The sequence below is a fragment of the Lemur catta genome, chromosome 1 (assembly GCF_020740605.2).
Source record: "Lemur catta isolate mLemCat1 chromosome 1, mLemCat1.pri, whole genome shotgun sequence".
NCBI classification, from domain to species: domain Eukaryota; kingdom Metazoa; phylum Chordata; class Mammalia; order Primates; family Lemuridae; genus Lemur; species Lemur catta.
In genome coordinates this window covers 225,184,429-225,202,610 of record NC_059128.1, presented here as the reverse complement: position 1 = coordinate 225,202,610, position 18,182 = coordinate 225,184,429, and the positions used below count along the sequence as shown (strand labels likewise).

General features: G+C 33.5%; 1 protein-coding gene and 1 pseudogene across 2 annotated transcripts in view; one reads left to right on the top strand and one right to left on the bottom strand.

Annotated features, from left to right (window-relative positions):
* GSK3B (glycogen synthase kinase 3 beta) overlaps positions 1–18,182 on the bottom strand; it is a 187,530-nt gene that overhangs the window by 60,239 nt on the left and 109,109 nt on the right. For both annotated transcript variants that reach the window (XM_045540187.1, XM_045540188.1), the window contains exon 7: positions 15,515–15,612. In XM_045540187.1, the coding sequence (XP_045396143.1) occupies positions 15,515–15,612 (98 nt within the window). The remainder of the gene's footprint in view (positions 1–15,514; positions 15,613–18,182) is intronic.
* Positions 306–623, top strand: LOC123630506 (annotated as a pseudogene).

Here is an 18,182-nt window from a genome sequence, read left to right as displayed (position 1 = left end):
TTGCTTGAGGACAGGAGTTTGAGACCAGCTGAGCAAAACGGTAAGACCCTTGCATCTACAAAATTTTTTTTAAAAATTAGCAGAGCACCTGCAGTCTCAGCTACTCAGGAGGCTGAGGCAGGAGGATTACTTGAACCCAAGAGTTTGAAGCTGCAGTGAGCTATGATCATGCCATTGCATTCCAGCCTAGGTGACAGAGTAAAACTATCTCAGAAATAAATAAATAGCCCAATTTCACTCCAGTTTGATGCACATGGCACCAAGCTGTTTGATTTAATTTCGGATGAGATTGTTCTTTAAGTGAGATGTTAGTAAGACAAAGTCTAGCCTTAGATTGTAAGCAAAAGAAATCAAGGTCAAGATCTGGAAGCAAGAAGAAAATGCTGACATGATCTCATGGTGCTGAAGAGGTTTATATTCTCCGATGCAGGTTTTCTGGCCTAGTCTTTTGAGGACCATTGTCTGTTCAGGAAGACTGGAATAAGCACTTATACCAATACATTGCAAATGCTAATCTTCCACGGACTGAAGCTGGCATGGTGGAAGTCACATCACTACTTAAAAAGCCTGCCTGTACGACAGAAACTTCATTTTCTCTACTAATGGCAGAAGCAGCTTCATAGAACCAGGGAATCTTTTAAATAGCAGATTTGAATTGGATGTAAATTTGAAATTCTTTTATTTAAAGCCACATTAAATTAACCATTTATAAATACTACAGCAGAAAAATGGGCAAAAGTGAATTACAGTGACATAAGAGCAAACAGAATACTTAAAATAGTAAGTAGTCCACTATATTTTACATAGGGTAGAAGATATGTTTTTAAGGTTTACTAAAGCTTTGTTGGTTAACTGTGTTCATTCAATAAAAAAAATCAGTACACGTAAGCAGCCATTTATAAACTGTTGCACATGGATACTTAGAGATAGACTTAGAGACAGAATTAGAATTCTCTTAGAATACTTAGAGACAGATTTATTGGAAAATTGTTTTTGGCAGTATTACCACAATCAAGGCTCTGTTTATTCCACATAAGACTTGCAAAGAAAAATAAGATATTATATTTTGCTTATATATAAAATACCAGGAACTGCTAATTAAATTAACTCAACTTAGGGCATTAAATATCACGTACGTACTTCATAGTTTGAGACTATTTACTCAAATAAGGTAGAGTACTATTCTATCTAGATGTGTGTTTTTTTAAAAAATCACATGGAATGTTTTTTTTTAATACAAAAAAGTGGAGGGAGATTTGTTTAAACAAATATTTCTAAAAGAAATATGTACCTGTTACCAAAAGTTTGGCACTTATCTCCAAGGCCACATCAGAAGAAGCAGGACAAGTGGTTTAAGGAAAAAGAAAGAGAAGTTTATTAATTTGCCAGCAAATGAGGAGGATAGGAGACTCTCGTCTTAAAGTACCATTGTCCTATATATAAGCAGAAATACAGAGCTTTGAAAAGGAGTTTGCAGGTTGGGGCTATTGCTGTGTAAGCATAGTTGATGGCCCTGATTGACCCCATCTCCTGCACAATCTTGTGACCTCTGCCTGAACAATTCTGTTGAGCCCTCTCCTATGGTACAAAGAACAAAGGACATTCCTCTGCCCCTCTGATTACTGGCCTCCGGCAGGGATGCAGGTTTTAAGTCTCAAAAAGAGTGTTGGGGGGTGGTTTAAAGAGACAACTCATAAAACACCTTACCCTTTTCCAGGCCATTACTGCTATTTCATACATAGTCCTAGAAATTATTTGTGGTAAGGAAATATTCTTTCCTCCAGTTGCATTTCTCAGACAATAAGTCTACAAAGATGCCATTTACCCTTTATATTTTTGTATCATAATAGATGAAAAGAAAACTAATGTTCTTTATTACAAGATATTCTTTTGTTAACAGACTTCTTCTGTTTAACATTTTACCTAAAATTTGATATGCTTATAGAAGAAGTTTGTCTCTTACTTTATTTAACATTGTAGAAATATTCATTAATAAACAATGCTCACTACACAATTTAGAATAGATGTTCTCATTTATACTATCTTCCAAATTTGAAACTTAATACACCAATTAAAATATTTCTACATATGATGAGAATGTTTACAATTTAAATATTTGAACTTGTTTTGGATGTGATTATGTGTATGAAAATCATGTAACAGTGTGCTCATGCTAAGAACTGATATAATGGAATTACTGAAATAAATGTGCTGTGAGGATGGAGAAAATAAACAAACAAATAAATACATAAAAAAAATTCAGCTCAAGGGTTATCTCTCCTACCCAGGCAGTACCTCCAACTGGAATGCTTCGGCCTTCATACTTTGCTCAGATGTCTGGGGTAATACCTGCTTTGCTCTATTGCCCTCAGTTGTTTCCCTCTTCCCCTCTATCAGGCTATGAACTCCTTGAAGGCAAGGATCCTCTATGTTCTAGCCCAGCGTCTAGTAAAAACTGTTCACTAAATCAACACATGCAGTTAAGGTGGTCTGCACTGTGAAAGACTATGGCTAGGCCTATATATAATAAATTCAAGAAAAGCTTTTTAAATAAGTGGAGGAAATTATATAACACAACAACATACATAACCATTATATGCATGGCTGAATAACTGAGTATCTTCTTTTCTGCATAAAAGAACTGCATGTTCAATTTGGAATACCGTTAGATTGGCTGCCTACATCCTAAACATGATAAATTTCTCTAATTAGAATACTAGAAAACATGTATTCTATTTCAAAATATCAGTTTTCTAATGACTATGGAACTAATACTATACCATTTTGACTTCTAGAAGGATGATATGAAAGGTTATCTCCTCTGACATTTCCCTACAATTTACAGGTTTTTCTCTTTTTTTACATCCACTAGCTATAGGTAGACAAAACAATGAACTCTCAGAACGTGCAGATTTTGTCTAATTTCTACCTCTCCCGTAGTATACATAATTGCAATTGTGGTATAAGCAACCATTTTCTTAAGGTACAATGTTTCCTTCTCAGGGCTTCCTTCCAATTTCCAAAAGGCAAGGGGCAAAAAGCTATACCAGAAGGAATACAAGTCTTAAAACTCCATTAAGAATTTCAGCAAAGAAAATAACAGGAAGTTGTCACATTATTTGAACAAAACTAAACAAGTATTCAGACTAGGCTGGGCACAATAGCCTATGCCTATAATCCCAGCACTTTGGGAAGACAAGGCGGGAGGATCTCTTGAGGCCAGAAGTTTGCAACCAGCCTGAGCAGCATAGCAAGACCCCATTCTCTACAAAATATACAAAAAATTAGCTGGGTCTGGTGGTGTGCGCCTGTAGTCCCAGTGACTGGGGGGATACTGGACAGAAAGAATGCTTGAGTCCAGGAGTTCGAGGTTGCAGTGAGCTATGATGATGCCACTGCATTCTAGCCAGGGCAACAGAGCAAGACTCTGTCTCAAATAAATAAATAAAAATTTAAAAAGGTAGGAAAGAAAGTAAGGAAAATTAAGGAAGAAAAAAGAGAGGAAGGAAGGAGAGGAGAGAAAATATTTCAGACTAGGGAGGGTGAACTAGCACAGAAGGGTCTCCTTATGTGCCTATGATCTATTTCATTCACTCTTTCTTGCCATCTGTCACTTGAAACTCAAGTTGGTTTGCTCCCCTCCCTTTTTGGGGGACATGGGGGTAGAAGGGCACCTCTACAGCTCTTTGAAAACTATGGTCAAGAATTTACTGCCTTCCCTAAATATATGGTGGAAACAGCAAAGCTACCTTATTAGTAGTTCCACAGATAGATGCTCTCACTAATCTTTCTTTTCAAATAATAGTTTTACTGAGATATACTTCATATTTCATGAAGTCCACTCCTCTAAACTATACAATTCAGTGGTTTTTAGTATATTCACAGAGGTGTGCAAACATGACTGCTATCTAATTTTAGAATATGTTTATCACCTCAAAAATGAAACCCTGTATCCATGAGCAGTCACTCCCATTCCCATTTCTCTCTGCTCCTGATAACCACTAATCTAATTTTTGGTTTCACAAATCTGCCTATTTTGGACATTTCATATAAATAGAATCACATAATATATGGTCTTTTGTGTGTGGTATTTTCTTATCCATTCATCAGTTGGTGGATATTTTAATTGTTCCCCCTTTTGGGCTATAAATGATTGTACTATCAACTTTTCAATTCTCTGGGTACACACTTACAAATTGAATTGCTGGGTCACATGGTAACTCAATGTTTAATATTTTGAGGAACTGCCAAACTGTTTTTCAAAGTGGATGCATTATTTTATAATCCCACCAGCAATGCAAAAGGGTTCCAATTTCTCCACATCGTCAAATTAGTTATTTTACTTTAGCCATTGCAGAGAGTGTGATACAGTATTTATTGTAGTATTGATTTGCATTTCCTTGTTGACTAATGATATTGAGCATCTTTTGTATGCTTACTGGTCATTTGTATTAATATATCTTCTTTGGAGAAATGTCTATGAAGTTCCTGTGTTCATTTTTCAATTGGGCTATCTTTTTATTGTTGAGTTGTAAGAATTCCTTATATGTTTTAGATGTAAGTCCCTTACCAGGCATATGATTTCTAAAAACTTTCTCCCATTCTGTCCTTTAACTTTCTTGACGGTGTCCCTTGAAGCACAAAGTTTTTAATATTGATGAAATTCAATTTATCTATTTTTTTCTTCTGTCATATGTACTCTTTCTGTCACATCTAAGAAACTATTGCCTAATTCGAGGTCACAAAGATTTACACGTATTTTCTCCTAAGATTATAGTTTTGGCTCTTACATTTAGGTCTTTGATCAATTTTGAGTTTATTTATTTTTTAATTAATTATTTATTGACAAATTATAACCATATATAGCCAGGCAGTACACAGTGATGTTATGATATATGTATACAGTGTGAGATAACAGAATCAAACTAACATATCCACCAACTTAAATACTCACTATTTATTCCTCCTGTCTGACTGCAACTTTGCACCCTTTGACCAACATCTCCCATTTCCCCCATTCCCTCAGCCTCTGGTAACCACCATTCTGCTCTTTGCTGCTATGAGTTTGTTTTAGAATCCACATGTAAGTGAGAACATGCAGTTTTTGTCTTTCTATGCCTGACTTATTTCACTTAGCATAATATCTTCTAGGTTCATCCACACTGTCTCAATTGACAAAATTTCCTTCTTTTTTTAAGGCTTGTGTATATATACCACATTTTCTTCCATTCATCCACCAATGGATACTGAGGTTGATTCCATATCTTGGCTATTGTGTGAATAACACTGCGATAAACATGGGAGTATAGATTATCTCTTTGAGATACTGATTTCAAGTCCTTAGGATATACACCCAGACGTGGGATTGCTAGAACATATTGTAATTCTATTTTTAGTTTCTTGAGGAAACTCCATATAGTTTTGCATAATGGCTGTACTAATTTACATTCTCACCAACAGTATATAAGGGTTCCCTTTCTTCCATGAGTTAACTTTTGTATATGGTGTGAAGTGGGGGTCCAACTTCACTCTTTTGCTTGTGAGGTACCATTTATTGAAAGGACTATTCTTTCCCAATTGAATTGTCTTGAAATCTTTGTTAACAATCAGTTGACCATATATGTAAAGGTTTATTTCTGAATTCTCAATTCTGTTCTATATGATCTATATTGCTACATTCATGCCTGTAGGATATTGTCTTGATTACTGCAGCTGTGTAATAAGTTTTGCAAGACTTTTTCAAGATTGTTCTGGCCTTCATTCTTTTCTTCTTGAATAAACTTTTATACTTGGAAACAAGTCACCTCCCTCCCCACAAAAAGTGACTATTGTTTTAATTGTGTAAACCACTGAACATAAGGTCAAAAATTCATTATTGGCCAATACATATTCAAAGAAGTCAAAAGACCTTTCTTTCTAAATAAATCTCAGCCAAAATGTTATGCTCAAGGAAGGACTAAAAGAAAGAGGGGTATGTGAATCTCTTGGGCTAAAAAAAATCCCAAACACTATAATTTCCCAAACTTTAAAAATATGATACTCCTTTAGACAGGTAAGAATCTGCACACACATCACAATTCTTGCTTTCTTTGAGAATCACTGATACTAGTTCTTTGTAGCACTACAAACCAAGATTTCCTTCACATTTTCCTTCTATCCTATGTATCAACAAAACAATAAAAATTTTGCTTTATAATATGAACTAGCATCTAATGCACTTTTAAAAATTAAAAGTTTCCTCTACTTTTTTTGAGACAAGGTCTCACTCTGTTGCCTGGGCTAGAGTGCAGTGGCATCATCATAGCCCCTGAACCTTAAACTCCTGGGTTCAAGTGAGCCTCTTGTCTTAGCCCCCGGAGTAGCTGGGACCATAGGTATGCACTACCATGCCTGGCTAATTTAAAAACAATTTTTTTTGTTTTTTTTGTAGAGATAGGGTATCACTATGTTGCTGAGACTGATCGTGAACTCCTGGTCTCAAGCGATCCTCCTGCCTTGGCCTCCCAAAGTGCTAGGATTACAGTCACGAGCTACTGTGTTTGGCCTAAAATGTCCTTTTCTACAAGATTGCTGTGTTTCCTTACATATATTTTCTACTACCCAACTATTAAGAATCATCACTTTCAAAAAATTTTAACCTTTTCTTGTGAAAAGGAAGCAGGGATTCCTTAGTAAAAGATAGGTCCTGAAATCAGGGTCTAGTATATGAATGTTGCCAACCTGACACATTTCTGCCCTATCCTACCCTCTCACCTGCCACTTTACATATTTTATAGATTACTCTTAAGGAAAAAGTGTATTAAACTGAGGCCTTAGAATTAATTAAATACACAAAAGAACACAAAATGCAACTCTGCAGAAGAATCTGCAGTTGACAAATAAAGGGTATTACAGCTCTGAAAGAGTTATGGATGGTCTTTTGACTCAGATCCGAAAATTCAACTATCAATAAATCAGTTTTGAGGTGACAATGTCATAAAACCTCATTTTGTGTGGAAAAAGAGTTTCTTTGCATAAATAAACTTATACTGGCAACTTAGTAAATAACTTTACACTGTGTATTTTGGGGAAAGGAATGATTTCAAATGGATGCCATTATCTCTAAGTCAAAAGCTAAACTGAGCCACATTGCCAGGAAATTACATTTCCATTCCTGGGCATGTATACCTTTTAAGTATATAGAGACCTAACCAAGTATGAGTAAGTTACTGTTGGCTCAATAAAATTTCATAGTAGTAAGTTAAAACTGATGGTTTTTTTTTTGGTCTACGGAAAATATATTAAGGTAAAAATGTGGTTGAGCAGTCATTACATTAACATAATTCTTTTAATGCCTCCTTTACCCATTCTCTTATTTTAAAAATGTTGATATTATATTGTGTGTGTGATACCTAATTCCTGCAGGCAGTTATAAATTATAACCACAGTTCTTTGTACTAGCATAAGGATATATAACCTAGAGTTCTTGGATGAGCTATGGAAAGAACAAGAATCACCTAAAATGGTATGCAAAATCTTGGCATTTATGCATTTTTCTCTGGGAAAGTGTGTATTGCTATTAATAGATTTTTCAAAGTGGTCCATGATTCAAAAACTATTAAGAGCTGCTGCTCTACTTGGTAATAAACATGGAAAAATTTAAAAAATACAAGAACAAATCAAGCACCAACCAACACAATCAACAAGTATTTTGTTTATATATTATAAACAATGTATATTATAAGTAAAAACCTGTACCATACTATGTAATGGGGTGTACCTTTATGTTCTGTGGAGTGGAAAAATGAGATAAGTTTAATAAGTGGTCCCTGCAGTCTGTTAACAACATAAGAGATCTACAATATAATAGTAGAAGAAATGTCACTAGATAATACATGATTAAACTCCAAATGCATGTTTGCAAAGATATATCATATGGATCCATCAAAAACTTACCAAAAAAGTATTTTATACTTATTAAACTGATTTACTGTCTTAGATTTGTCTTAAAGATTGTTTGACAGTGAAAGTGGTAAGCTAGGAAATGCAAGAGCATATACACATAGGTCCTGAACAAACTATAGTATGGAGATAACTGAAAATCTAAAATGTTTGCTAAACACAGATGGTGAAAATAAAGTTAACTGTACAGATGATCCTTGATTTATGATGGGGTTATGTCAAGTAAACCTATAGTAAGTTGAAAATATTATAAGTCAAAAATGCATTTAATATACCTAACCTATCAAACAACTTATCTTAGCCTAGCCTTAAATGTGTTCAGAACATGTACATTGGGCAAAATCATCAATCACAAAGCTTATTTTATAAAAAAGTATTAAATATCTTACATAAGTTATTGAATAATGCACTGAAGTGAAAAAAGGAATGGTTGTATGGGTACTTGAAATACAATTTCTACTGAATGCATATTGCTTTTGTTAAGTCGAACCATGGTAAGTTGAAGACTGTATTTGAAAGCAAAGGAGTCAACCATTATAACTTTGCTTTAGTTGAAGCAAAATTCAACTAGTCTAAAGATATCTCAAACTGATTTGGTATATGCATTACAATAAGATTTAGGGGTTGCTTCCTTTAATTGGTGGTCATAAACTTTTATACTAGACATGTAAATGATAAATATGACTCAATGAGTTCCAGATATCAAGATGACATTTAAGGATCATACTGTTTTCTCCAAAGCTCCAAAAGTTCCATGAATAAAAGATACCAACTGAGTTGAAGATGAATCTCACAGGGTTTATCCACCATCATACCCCTTTTAGTTATGGTAATATAGTAGTCACCCCTTATCTGCAGAGAATATGTTCCAAGACCCCCAGTAGATGCCTAAAACCACTGACAGTATTGAACCCTACATATACTGTAAGTTTTTTCTTACATATATGTACCTCTGATAAAGTTTAATATAAAAATTAGGCACAGTAAGAGATTAACAATAGCTAATAATAAAATAGAACAGTTATAATAATATACTTTAATAAAAGTTATGTGAATGTGGTCTTTCTCTCTTTCAAAATATTTTATTGTACTCTAATTATCCTTCTTGTGATGATGTGAGATGATAAAAAGTCTACATGATGAAGTGAGGTGAATAACATAGGCATTGTGACATAGCATTAGGCTATTACTGACCAAACAATATGCAAGAAGGAGAATAGTCTGCTTTGAATGATCCTGGATCATTTAGCTATGACAGTGTCGATGGCTGGATGTTAGAAGCAGATGATGCTGATGACTAATGGGTGGACAGCATATACAGCAGAAACACTGGACAAAGGGAGGATTCACATCTCAGGTGGCATAGAGCAGAAGAGTACGAGATTTCATCACGCTACTCAGAACAGCATGCAATTTAAAATTTGTGAATTCCTTATTAATAGAATTTTTCATTTAATACTTTTGAACTGTGATTGACCATGAATAACTGAAACCATAGAAAGCAAAACTATGGATGGGGGGACTATTTTGTTAGCAGTAGTAATAGTACAGTAGTAGTAATAATAATAATGCTTACTTCTTTGAGTTAATATAAGGATTAAATGTGTAATGAATGTAAAGTGCTTAACCCCAGTGTCTGGCACAAAGTAAGTTCTCACTGAGCGGCAGCTTTTATGATTAGCGGTAATTTCATAATATTTTAAAATATAGAATTCTGAGGAATCAGGAATCTGATCTCTTTGTCTAAATTACACCACAATCGACTATCAGTTAAAGACTAGGAAAACAATTATTCAGATAAACATTCGTAAGAAAATGTAGCTCTCTTAACTTCTACAGAACTGCTTTTATTTGTTTACTAACAAAAGATTCTGTTATAAAACAATTGAAAACATCTGGTTTTTCACAGTTCCTGTGATTGCAGAAAGATATGATTGCTTAAAAGACATCAAAATCACAGAACAGTAAAAAGCAAAAAACATTCTCTCCTTTTGCCCTCCCCTAATTCCACTCTCCATTGTTGAAAATGTGGAGGTCCTTCTAACTCTTTTCCTACTGATAGGCACCATAAGAAATGAAGTCCATCTGCTTGGCTGTAATAACATATCAAAAGATTCTTTGAATCTCATTGTGACCTACCTTCAAATTTCTTATGTAAAGTTTCTGTTAAAGATTTTACTAGCTCTTACTAACCGTGTAAGTGCTAGCTAGAATGATACCTAAATTGATGGATTACTGCTAAAACTAAACAATAGTTTAGTAAAGTTGTTTTACGAAAGAAATTAAGAAACTTTAATTGCCTTATAAAAATCTTATTACAAATAATGTAAGTATCAATATGTTTAATGTCAGGCTTTTCGAGAAGAGATATACCCAAATCTAAAAGGCCAATTACTAAAACTATGGAAGTTACACTGAAATTCTATCATTAAGAGGTGGGGTTTTGACTAATTCTGCCCTAAAACTCTTCCATTAAAAAGCAATGGTCAGGCCAGGTGCGGTGGCTCACGCCTGTAATCCCAGCACTATGGGAGGCGAGGCAGGCGGATCATTTGAGCTCAGGAGTTCGAGACCAGCCTGAGCAAAGAGCGAGACCCCCGTCTCTACTAAAAATAGAAAGAAATGATTTGAACAGCTAAAAATATATATAGAAAAAATTAGCCGTGTCTCATGCCTGTAGTCCCAGCTACTTGGGAAGCTGAGGCAGGAGGATCGCTTGAGCCCAGGAGTTTGAGGTTGCTGTGAGCAAGGCTGACACCACGGCACTCACTCTAGCCCAGGCAACAGAGTGAGACTCTGTCTCAAATAAAAAAGCAATGGTCAGATTATTACTACAGCACATTTAGATATTTATGGTATTAAACTGTATCTCTAGGAATGTTAATACATTTAAAATCTTAAAATTCTACAAAATGATTAGTTTCTTTACAAATTTTTAGTTTTGTGATATTTTAATCCAGAAATTGAACTTTGGACTAAAGCTCACCTTCCCTTACATAAAATTTATGTTTTATAATTTGGAGAGCGGGAAATATTAGTAAAATCTACAGTATTCCTAGGTCTAAAAGTTCCTAGATTGCTTCAACTTCAGTCCACTTGGGGAATTCGGGGGATACTTGTCATTTATAGAAGAAATTAATGATCAAACTTTGAGAAGCCAGTGTATCATGTAAACTTCTTTTCAAAGGCAATAAATATATCATTTTACCTTAATGATATAATTTTCAGAATCAATTATGTAATTCAGCAAATAATCACATAATGGGATCTATATAGTCATTTAAAAATATACTGCTTAATATGGGAAATATCCAAAATTAATTTAGTTTAAAAAAAGCCTGTAAAACATTAAGAAGGAACATTTATTTAAAGAAAAAGTATAGTATATCAAAATATTTACAGAAGTATTTTTCATGATGTGCCAGAAATGATTGTTTTTATCATTGTTTTTTTACTCCATACCCACTGAAATCATGTTTTTATCATTCTATTTGTGTGTCTGTGTGTACTTTCTTAGTCTTCTTCATTGAGAATATAAAATTATAGCATATATAATTATTTTAAAAAGTTATTTAAAAAATATTACCTTCACCAGTATTATGCAAGCCTTCAGAGAATGCTCTTTTCTAAATAACCCCACTGCTATGACTGATTACAGAGGTGCCAAAGGACAATGTTATATGCATGAATATATGATTGAAAAATTTCTGATACAGGTTTTCCGAAAATGTTTTATTTTTCACCATGTATGTGGGACAACATCAGATATTTTTTAAGGTTACTATGACTAGCATACCATACGGCAGCATTTAAGGAAAAAAATCTTATTATCTGAGAAGCCCCTAATAGAATTTCTCTTTTTAAAAATTCTGGGAAAATCCAAGCATTTTTTGATATTCAGAGGTCAACTGGCCTAATGAAAGGATGATCAGATAATCCAGTATATGAAATTAACCTCAGAAAGTGATTTCATGCTTAGAAATGATCTTTCATGACTTTCCATTCTATTGTGTCTTACATTTTTAACTTATTCTGAAGATAATGTGTTTGAATTTTATCTAAATATTTTGCAAAAGCCTTCTTATTAGAAGATACAGAGGGAGATTAAAAATGTTAGCTAGAATAAGATAAAATTAGCTCAACATATAAAACTGTGTTACTCATGCTGTAAATTATTGGCATGGACTTCTGAGGTAAAAAAAATCTAACAACATATACAACAACCACACTAACTTTTCTTATTAATTTCCAGGTCATTCCAAATTCAGGAATGGATAATGGTCTAGTAGCTTAACTCAAGTCAAACCTTTACTGAAAATTATTTTGGTGCCCTTAGATATTAAAGCAACAATAAAACAAAGTCCTTGTTCAGAAAGTTTATAAAATAGTGAGGCAAGTCTAACGCATTAAAAATTTCATGAAGCTTACTATATAATTATGCAATTTCATTTTTGCTTTAACTCAAATTCTGAGAGAAGGGGATCTTTTTTTTTTTTTTTTTACTGAGGATCAGCTATCCCCAGACGCTACGGAGGAATACCCATGAGGCTTTCAAGGGAGAAAATGGAAAGAGAGTAGAAAAGAATAGTTTAACATGGATTCCCTAGTTAACATAAGGACTAAGGGCTCATGACTATTACTTTTAAAAACTTGAGAACAGAATTGGGTATCTACGAGACAACCTTTATGAAAAACTTAAATCTATTCTTGAAGCCCTGATTAGCAGTACATGAAAATATTTAAGATATAAAATGTCTTAATAACATTAAACTCAGAAAATGAATATATTCAGCTTCTCTTTTCCAACTTAGACTAGGAAAACTGGAACAGTTACATCAGCATTTGTTGTGCATTTTTATTTCAGTAAGATTTCCTATATATTCAAGATAGCTACATGAAACAGACACAAAAGAAGCTCCTATAATGTTTATTAACCTCCATGCAATAAGATGTAGAGCTATACTAAACACAAACAACAGACACTCACACAAAATAAAATGTCTATTAACCTCCATGTAATAAAATTTAGAGCTATACTAAACACATACACACACACACACACACACACACACACACTCTCTCTCTCTCTCTCTCATACAAAACACAATGTCTATTAACATCCATGCAATGTGTAAGATTGGGTAAATAAATGAGTAGTAAACTAGTACTGGTATTCCATCTATCCTGGGCAGCCATGCTCAAGAATGTAAAAGGGACCTAGAAACTAGATATTTCAAAGTGCCCTGTGATGCTTGGAAACACTTCTGATTCCCTTATTTTATATTATCATCAAAACATCTTATAGATAGTGATCTTAGAAATACAGTAAGGTGATAACTATATTCCTTAAGTATAAATATGATATGACAAGATCCATAAATGACAAGAATGTTTTGTTTCAGAGTTAGCCTACTACTGCATATTAATCACGGACCAATTTGCAACAAATATAAGCCTAAATGAAAATGAACTATCAATAACAAACTGTCTCTACCACAATCTATTGAGTAGGTAGCAGAAACCAATATTACCAGGAAATGGAATTACAAGGACTGACAAAAAGTAGTACAAAAAAGCTCTAGTCTTAAAAATTTATAAGATATTGTGGCAGGCATGAGATATGGACTTATCACAGATGTTCGTGTAGTTTCCTGAGCAATTTTACTTGTATCATTCATGTATGAATTAAAATGAATGACCAAAAAAATTACAAAATTCTAAAACATAATAAAGAAATGATATAATACTAATGAGCTAAATATACACAGCAAATAGAATAGCAATATACCCAGAGAGCTACTGTATGGTGAATTCATCCGTAAAAGCTTGGGAATAGAAGACATGCTGAATGGTTGTACAAGAGCAGAGGTCAGGAAACTATCGCCTACTCTCTGTTTTTGTATGGCCTATGAGCTAAGAATTGATTTTTTTTTTTACAGATTTGTGATCAATTTGATGATAGGGAATACTAATTTTGAACTCCCCAAAAGGGAACTCCATTCTTCTGATCAGTAGGCCTGTATTAGAAAAAAACTGTACTCAATTATTGTATTTCGAATTTCATCAATAAAAAATATGTGAAAATGTGTTTTCTCTTTTGTTATTGAAGCACCATATGACATCCTCTGCCTTTTGGCCCACAAAACCTAAAATATTTTATCTAACTCTTTACAGAAAAATGTTTGCCAATCTCCGTGTTAGACCATTAATTTAAATAATGAGGAGTGCACAAGATTTTAGGAAACAAAGAGAGCAAACTATTCAAACTTATAACTTAGTAAAAAAATCACGAAGAAAGTGGTTCTGTTAACAAGGTTAAAGGTTCAGTCTGAAACTAAAAGATGGTTCCCAAAAAAAGACTTCAAATACCATAGTGATCTCAGCTGCAAATCGTAAGAAATTGTATTGATAGTAAGGAAGACCACCGAACACACACTGGTCTTTTCAACCACACTTGCACACATTGACACCTAGGAAAATCACCTTTGATTAAACAAACAAAAAAAATACCCATATGATACTAATGAGCTAAATAGACATTTAGCTCATCTTTATGGAATGAAGTGTAAGGATTTTGAAATAACTTGATCATAGTCATGTGTTCAAATGGTGGAAGGTACTGAGGAGCTATGGCTTAGTATAACAAAAACTAAATTCAAACTGTCCAAATACAGAATGGGCTGCATTCTGGCAATCTGATGCTGGAAGTGTTCAAGAAAACACTGGAAAACAATCTGTCGGAGTAAAACCAAAAGGCTTTTTCATTGGATGGAGGATCGAACTACATGACCTCTAAAGAGATTTTCAATTTTATAATTCTATGAAAAATTTGGGGAATCACAAATAAAGGCCAAAAGCCAATAGGTGTTACTGCTTTGGCCAAACTGAAATCTCAGAATAAACCAATCTAAAATCCTTAGAGAACAGATTTTCTAACAAAACAACAAAAAGTGTGGCTTCTCTTTAAGATCTCAAATACTAAAAGTTTTAAAAATTACATTAAAAAACTCAATTAAAATCTCAGCTCTACTGTTCCTAAAAGAAAATATTAATTCTAAGTAATATTTTAAATCTGTTGTTGTTAATAAAGGCATTGATAGGCCCAAAATAAACTCATAAGCCAAAACTCATTGTTTCATTTTATAAATATTAAATAAATACAAATATACCTTATGTGTTCCACAGAGTACTGGGAGAAAAAAGTATATGGTGAGCAAAAACAGATATATCTTCTGCTTTTATTCAGCTTACATACATTTTAGTGAGCTTAAATACTCTAACTTTGCTTTCAAGTACTTTTAAAATACATCCCTTTCTTGCATTGTGTGTATACAAAATAGCTTTTCTATGGTCAAACAGAAGAGTAACTCAACTAGGAACCAAAAGGCTGGGTGAGCTCTTATACCTGGCTCTAGCTGAACTTGCTATGTAACCTTGAGTCACACTTCCCTTATTTTTTTAAGTTTCTTGTGTGTGAATGCGCGCACGTATGTGTGCCCACGCACATGTGATACACGTTATTAAAATAGCACCAAAATTTCTTCCGGTTCAGAAATTTATTCAGCCTTCTCACCTTGATTATTTCCACCAATTGATCCACCCCACTGTCCCCTGGAAATATTGGTTGTCCTAGCAACAGCTCAGCCAACACACAGCCAGCAGACCATACATCTGAAGAGAAAACAAAACAGAGGCTTATTAATACTTTGTTGTTTGAATGAAAAATATTTGTATAAATTTTCTAATTTTACTTTTATCAAAGAGTAAATATCACAAGGAAAAGAATGCATAACAGAGAAAAAAATCGTAAAACTCCCCTAATGCATTTTTAAATTAAATGTTAAACTTACTAAAGAGAAAACAAGGGCAATAGAAATACTCTAAAATAAGGGGTAAAGTCTATTATTATCAAACATCAGATATTCAAGTCTTCAAATAACAAGACAGGATTACAGTACCAAAGCTATGGCATGACTATTTATAATACTTAAAAATAAGTCAAAGCAACAATCTCTGCATATTAGTAGGTGCTTACAGAGAAGCAGCAAGGATTCAATCTCCTATGGACACTGGGATTTAAGCTAATGCAAATTCTGAGGAAAAATTTTAAGATTTTAAATGGCAGACTTTTGTGTTGTAAGTCGAGTAACAGAAAAATGTGCTTAGATGTATGATAATTTTTAAATGCAAAGGAATGGCAAATATAGAGGAATATATTTTATTTCATAAACTATAAAATAATTCACTTTGAAATCAAACTGGAAATCTCAATCCTGAGGGAAAATATTTAACAATAATTTAACACATTTAAATAACTTAATAAATAAATTTAATTAATAAACTTTAAAAATAATTTAAAGCATACATCCTAGCTTGCCCAGGATAGTCCTGGTTTATATCTATTCCCCTGGGATAAGTATTAATAGCACCCTCTTTCTCTCTCAAAACTATTACTACATTGCAAGATATATTATATGGTCACTCTATTTAAAGTCCACTATTAAGACTTTTGCAAAGAAAGGCTGCTTTTCAGTTTCCAAATTTCTGAGATTCCTAGGTTTTGTATTTACCAACACTTAAATGCTTTAGGGAGATGAACATAAACCATTGCTGTGCTTTGCTATTTACTAGTAGGGAAGGGGAAGAATAGTGAGTATCATGGAAATAACAAATAATTTAAGAGGTCTGATATAGTGAGATGTATTATCAAGAGGGACTGGAAATCACTGCTCCAGTGACTACTTTTTATTGACCTAGAAAAATGACACAGTATTCATTTAAGAAACTCAAGTTGATTTTGTCCAGTTCCAAGTGATGATAACCAAGACACCTATTTTGCAAAAGCAGGCCAAGAAAGTCCTACTAGATACGTTAGGAAACTGCTAAATGAAGTAAATATGAAAATGTGCCAGGGCATCTTTACTCAAAGCCAACATTAACTCTTATAGTTAACTGGAAAGGATGTATCTCTTTATTCATATAAATGCTTTATTTTGATGTAAGTTTAAAAATATCCCTTTACCTAGCTAATTAGATAGAAAGTAATATACACTCAGTTCTTTGCTCTATAATAAAGAATAATTCCTCCTAGAAGACAAGGTTGAAAAAATTGCAAGGGAGTAATTATATCTTCATTAAAAAAAAAACAATGAGAAATACTTTCATAGGCAGCATTCAGCTACAAATATGGAAAACAAAAAGCAAAACACCAAGGAATACTGCTGCCTAGTAGTTATCACAGAAAATGATACAGGTGACAACTATAGTAGTGGTTCTTAATTCATGTTAAATCAGTCAAATTACTAAAAACAAGGTATTTATCATTCTCTTTCTGGAAGATACCAAAATCTGTTGTTAATTCACAGCACAAATGGATGACGTTCTCCAAATAGAATAAAACTTCCACTAAATAGAAGGCTAGAAAAAAAGGCTAGACTAAAAAAAAGCTAGCTATGGCCTATTGAATTTTAGTTATTTAGGGTTTAAGCCAAAATAGCATTCTATTTCATACTCAACTATAATTCATGGTAAGGTGATTTTTCAAGACCATATAGTTTAACATACTTACTTCACAGATAAGGAAATTCATGCATGACAAAGTTAAATACTTGTCCAAGGTAAAGCTACTGAATAGCAGAGCTAGGCCTGGAACCCATTCTCAATTCCCAATCGAGACACGCCACTGTCTTGGAAACTGTCTCATTATCACAGTATAACAGTATCTTCAAGGGCATGTAAGCTCAATTCCTTGTTCTAAAGAAGTCTTTTGTTCTCATTCTGCCATTTCTCAGTAAGACAATATAATCGGAGCCATCAGCTTTAGCTCTGGTTATATTCAATCTAGTCAGAACGATATACTTTTTCATTTCAAACATTTTTGTTAAAAACATTTCAAAAACATACCTATTAGTATACTTACAAATCTGTTTCTGGTCCATTTACAAATCTTACATAGCAATAAGAGGCAAGTATACTATCTCTAAAAAAGGCAGCAAAATTTAGGCTTGTTAGGGCTTAAAAGACCTCAGTTAATTTAAACATTCCTTAACATGTTAGATGATATAGTTATGATTCTTTAAAAAAAAAATCAAACTGCCCTTATTTTAGGTGACTCTGGCACAACTCATCCCAGTACCTTGTATATAGATAATCATTATGATGTATTTGAATAAAATACAAAGCAGCTGGAAAATCCAATGACATCCCCAAGACAAAGGGCTGAAATTTGCCCTTGGGGAAGA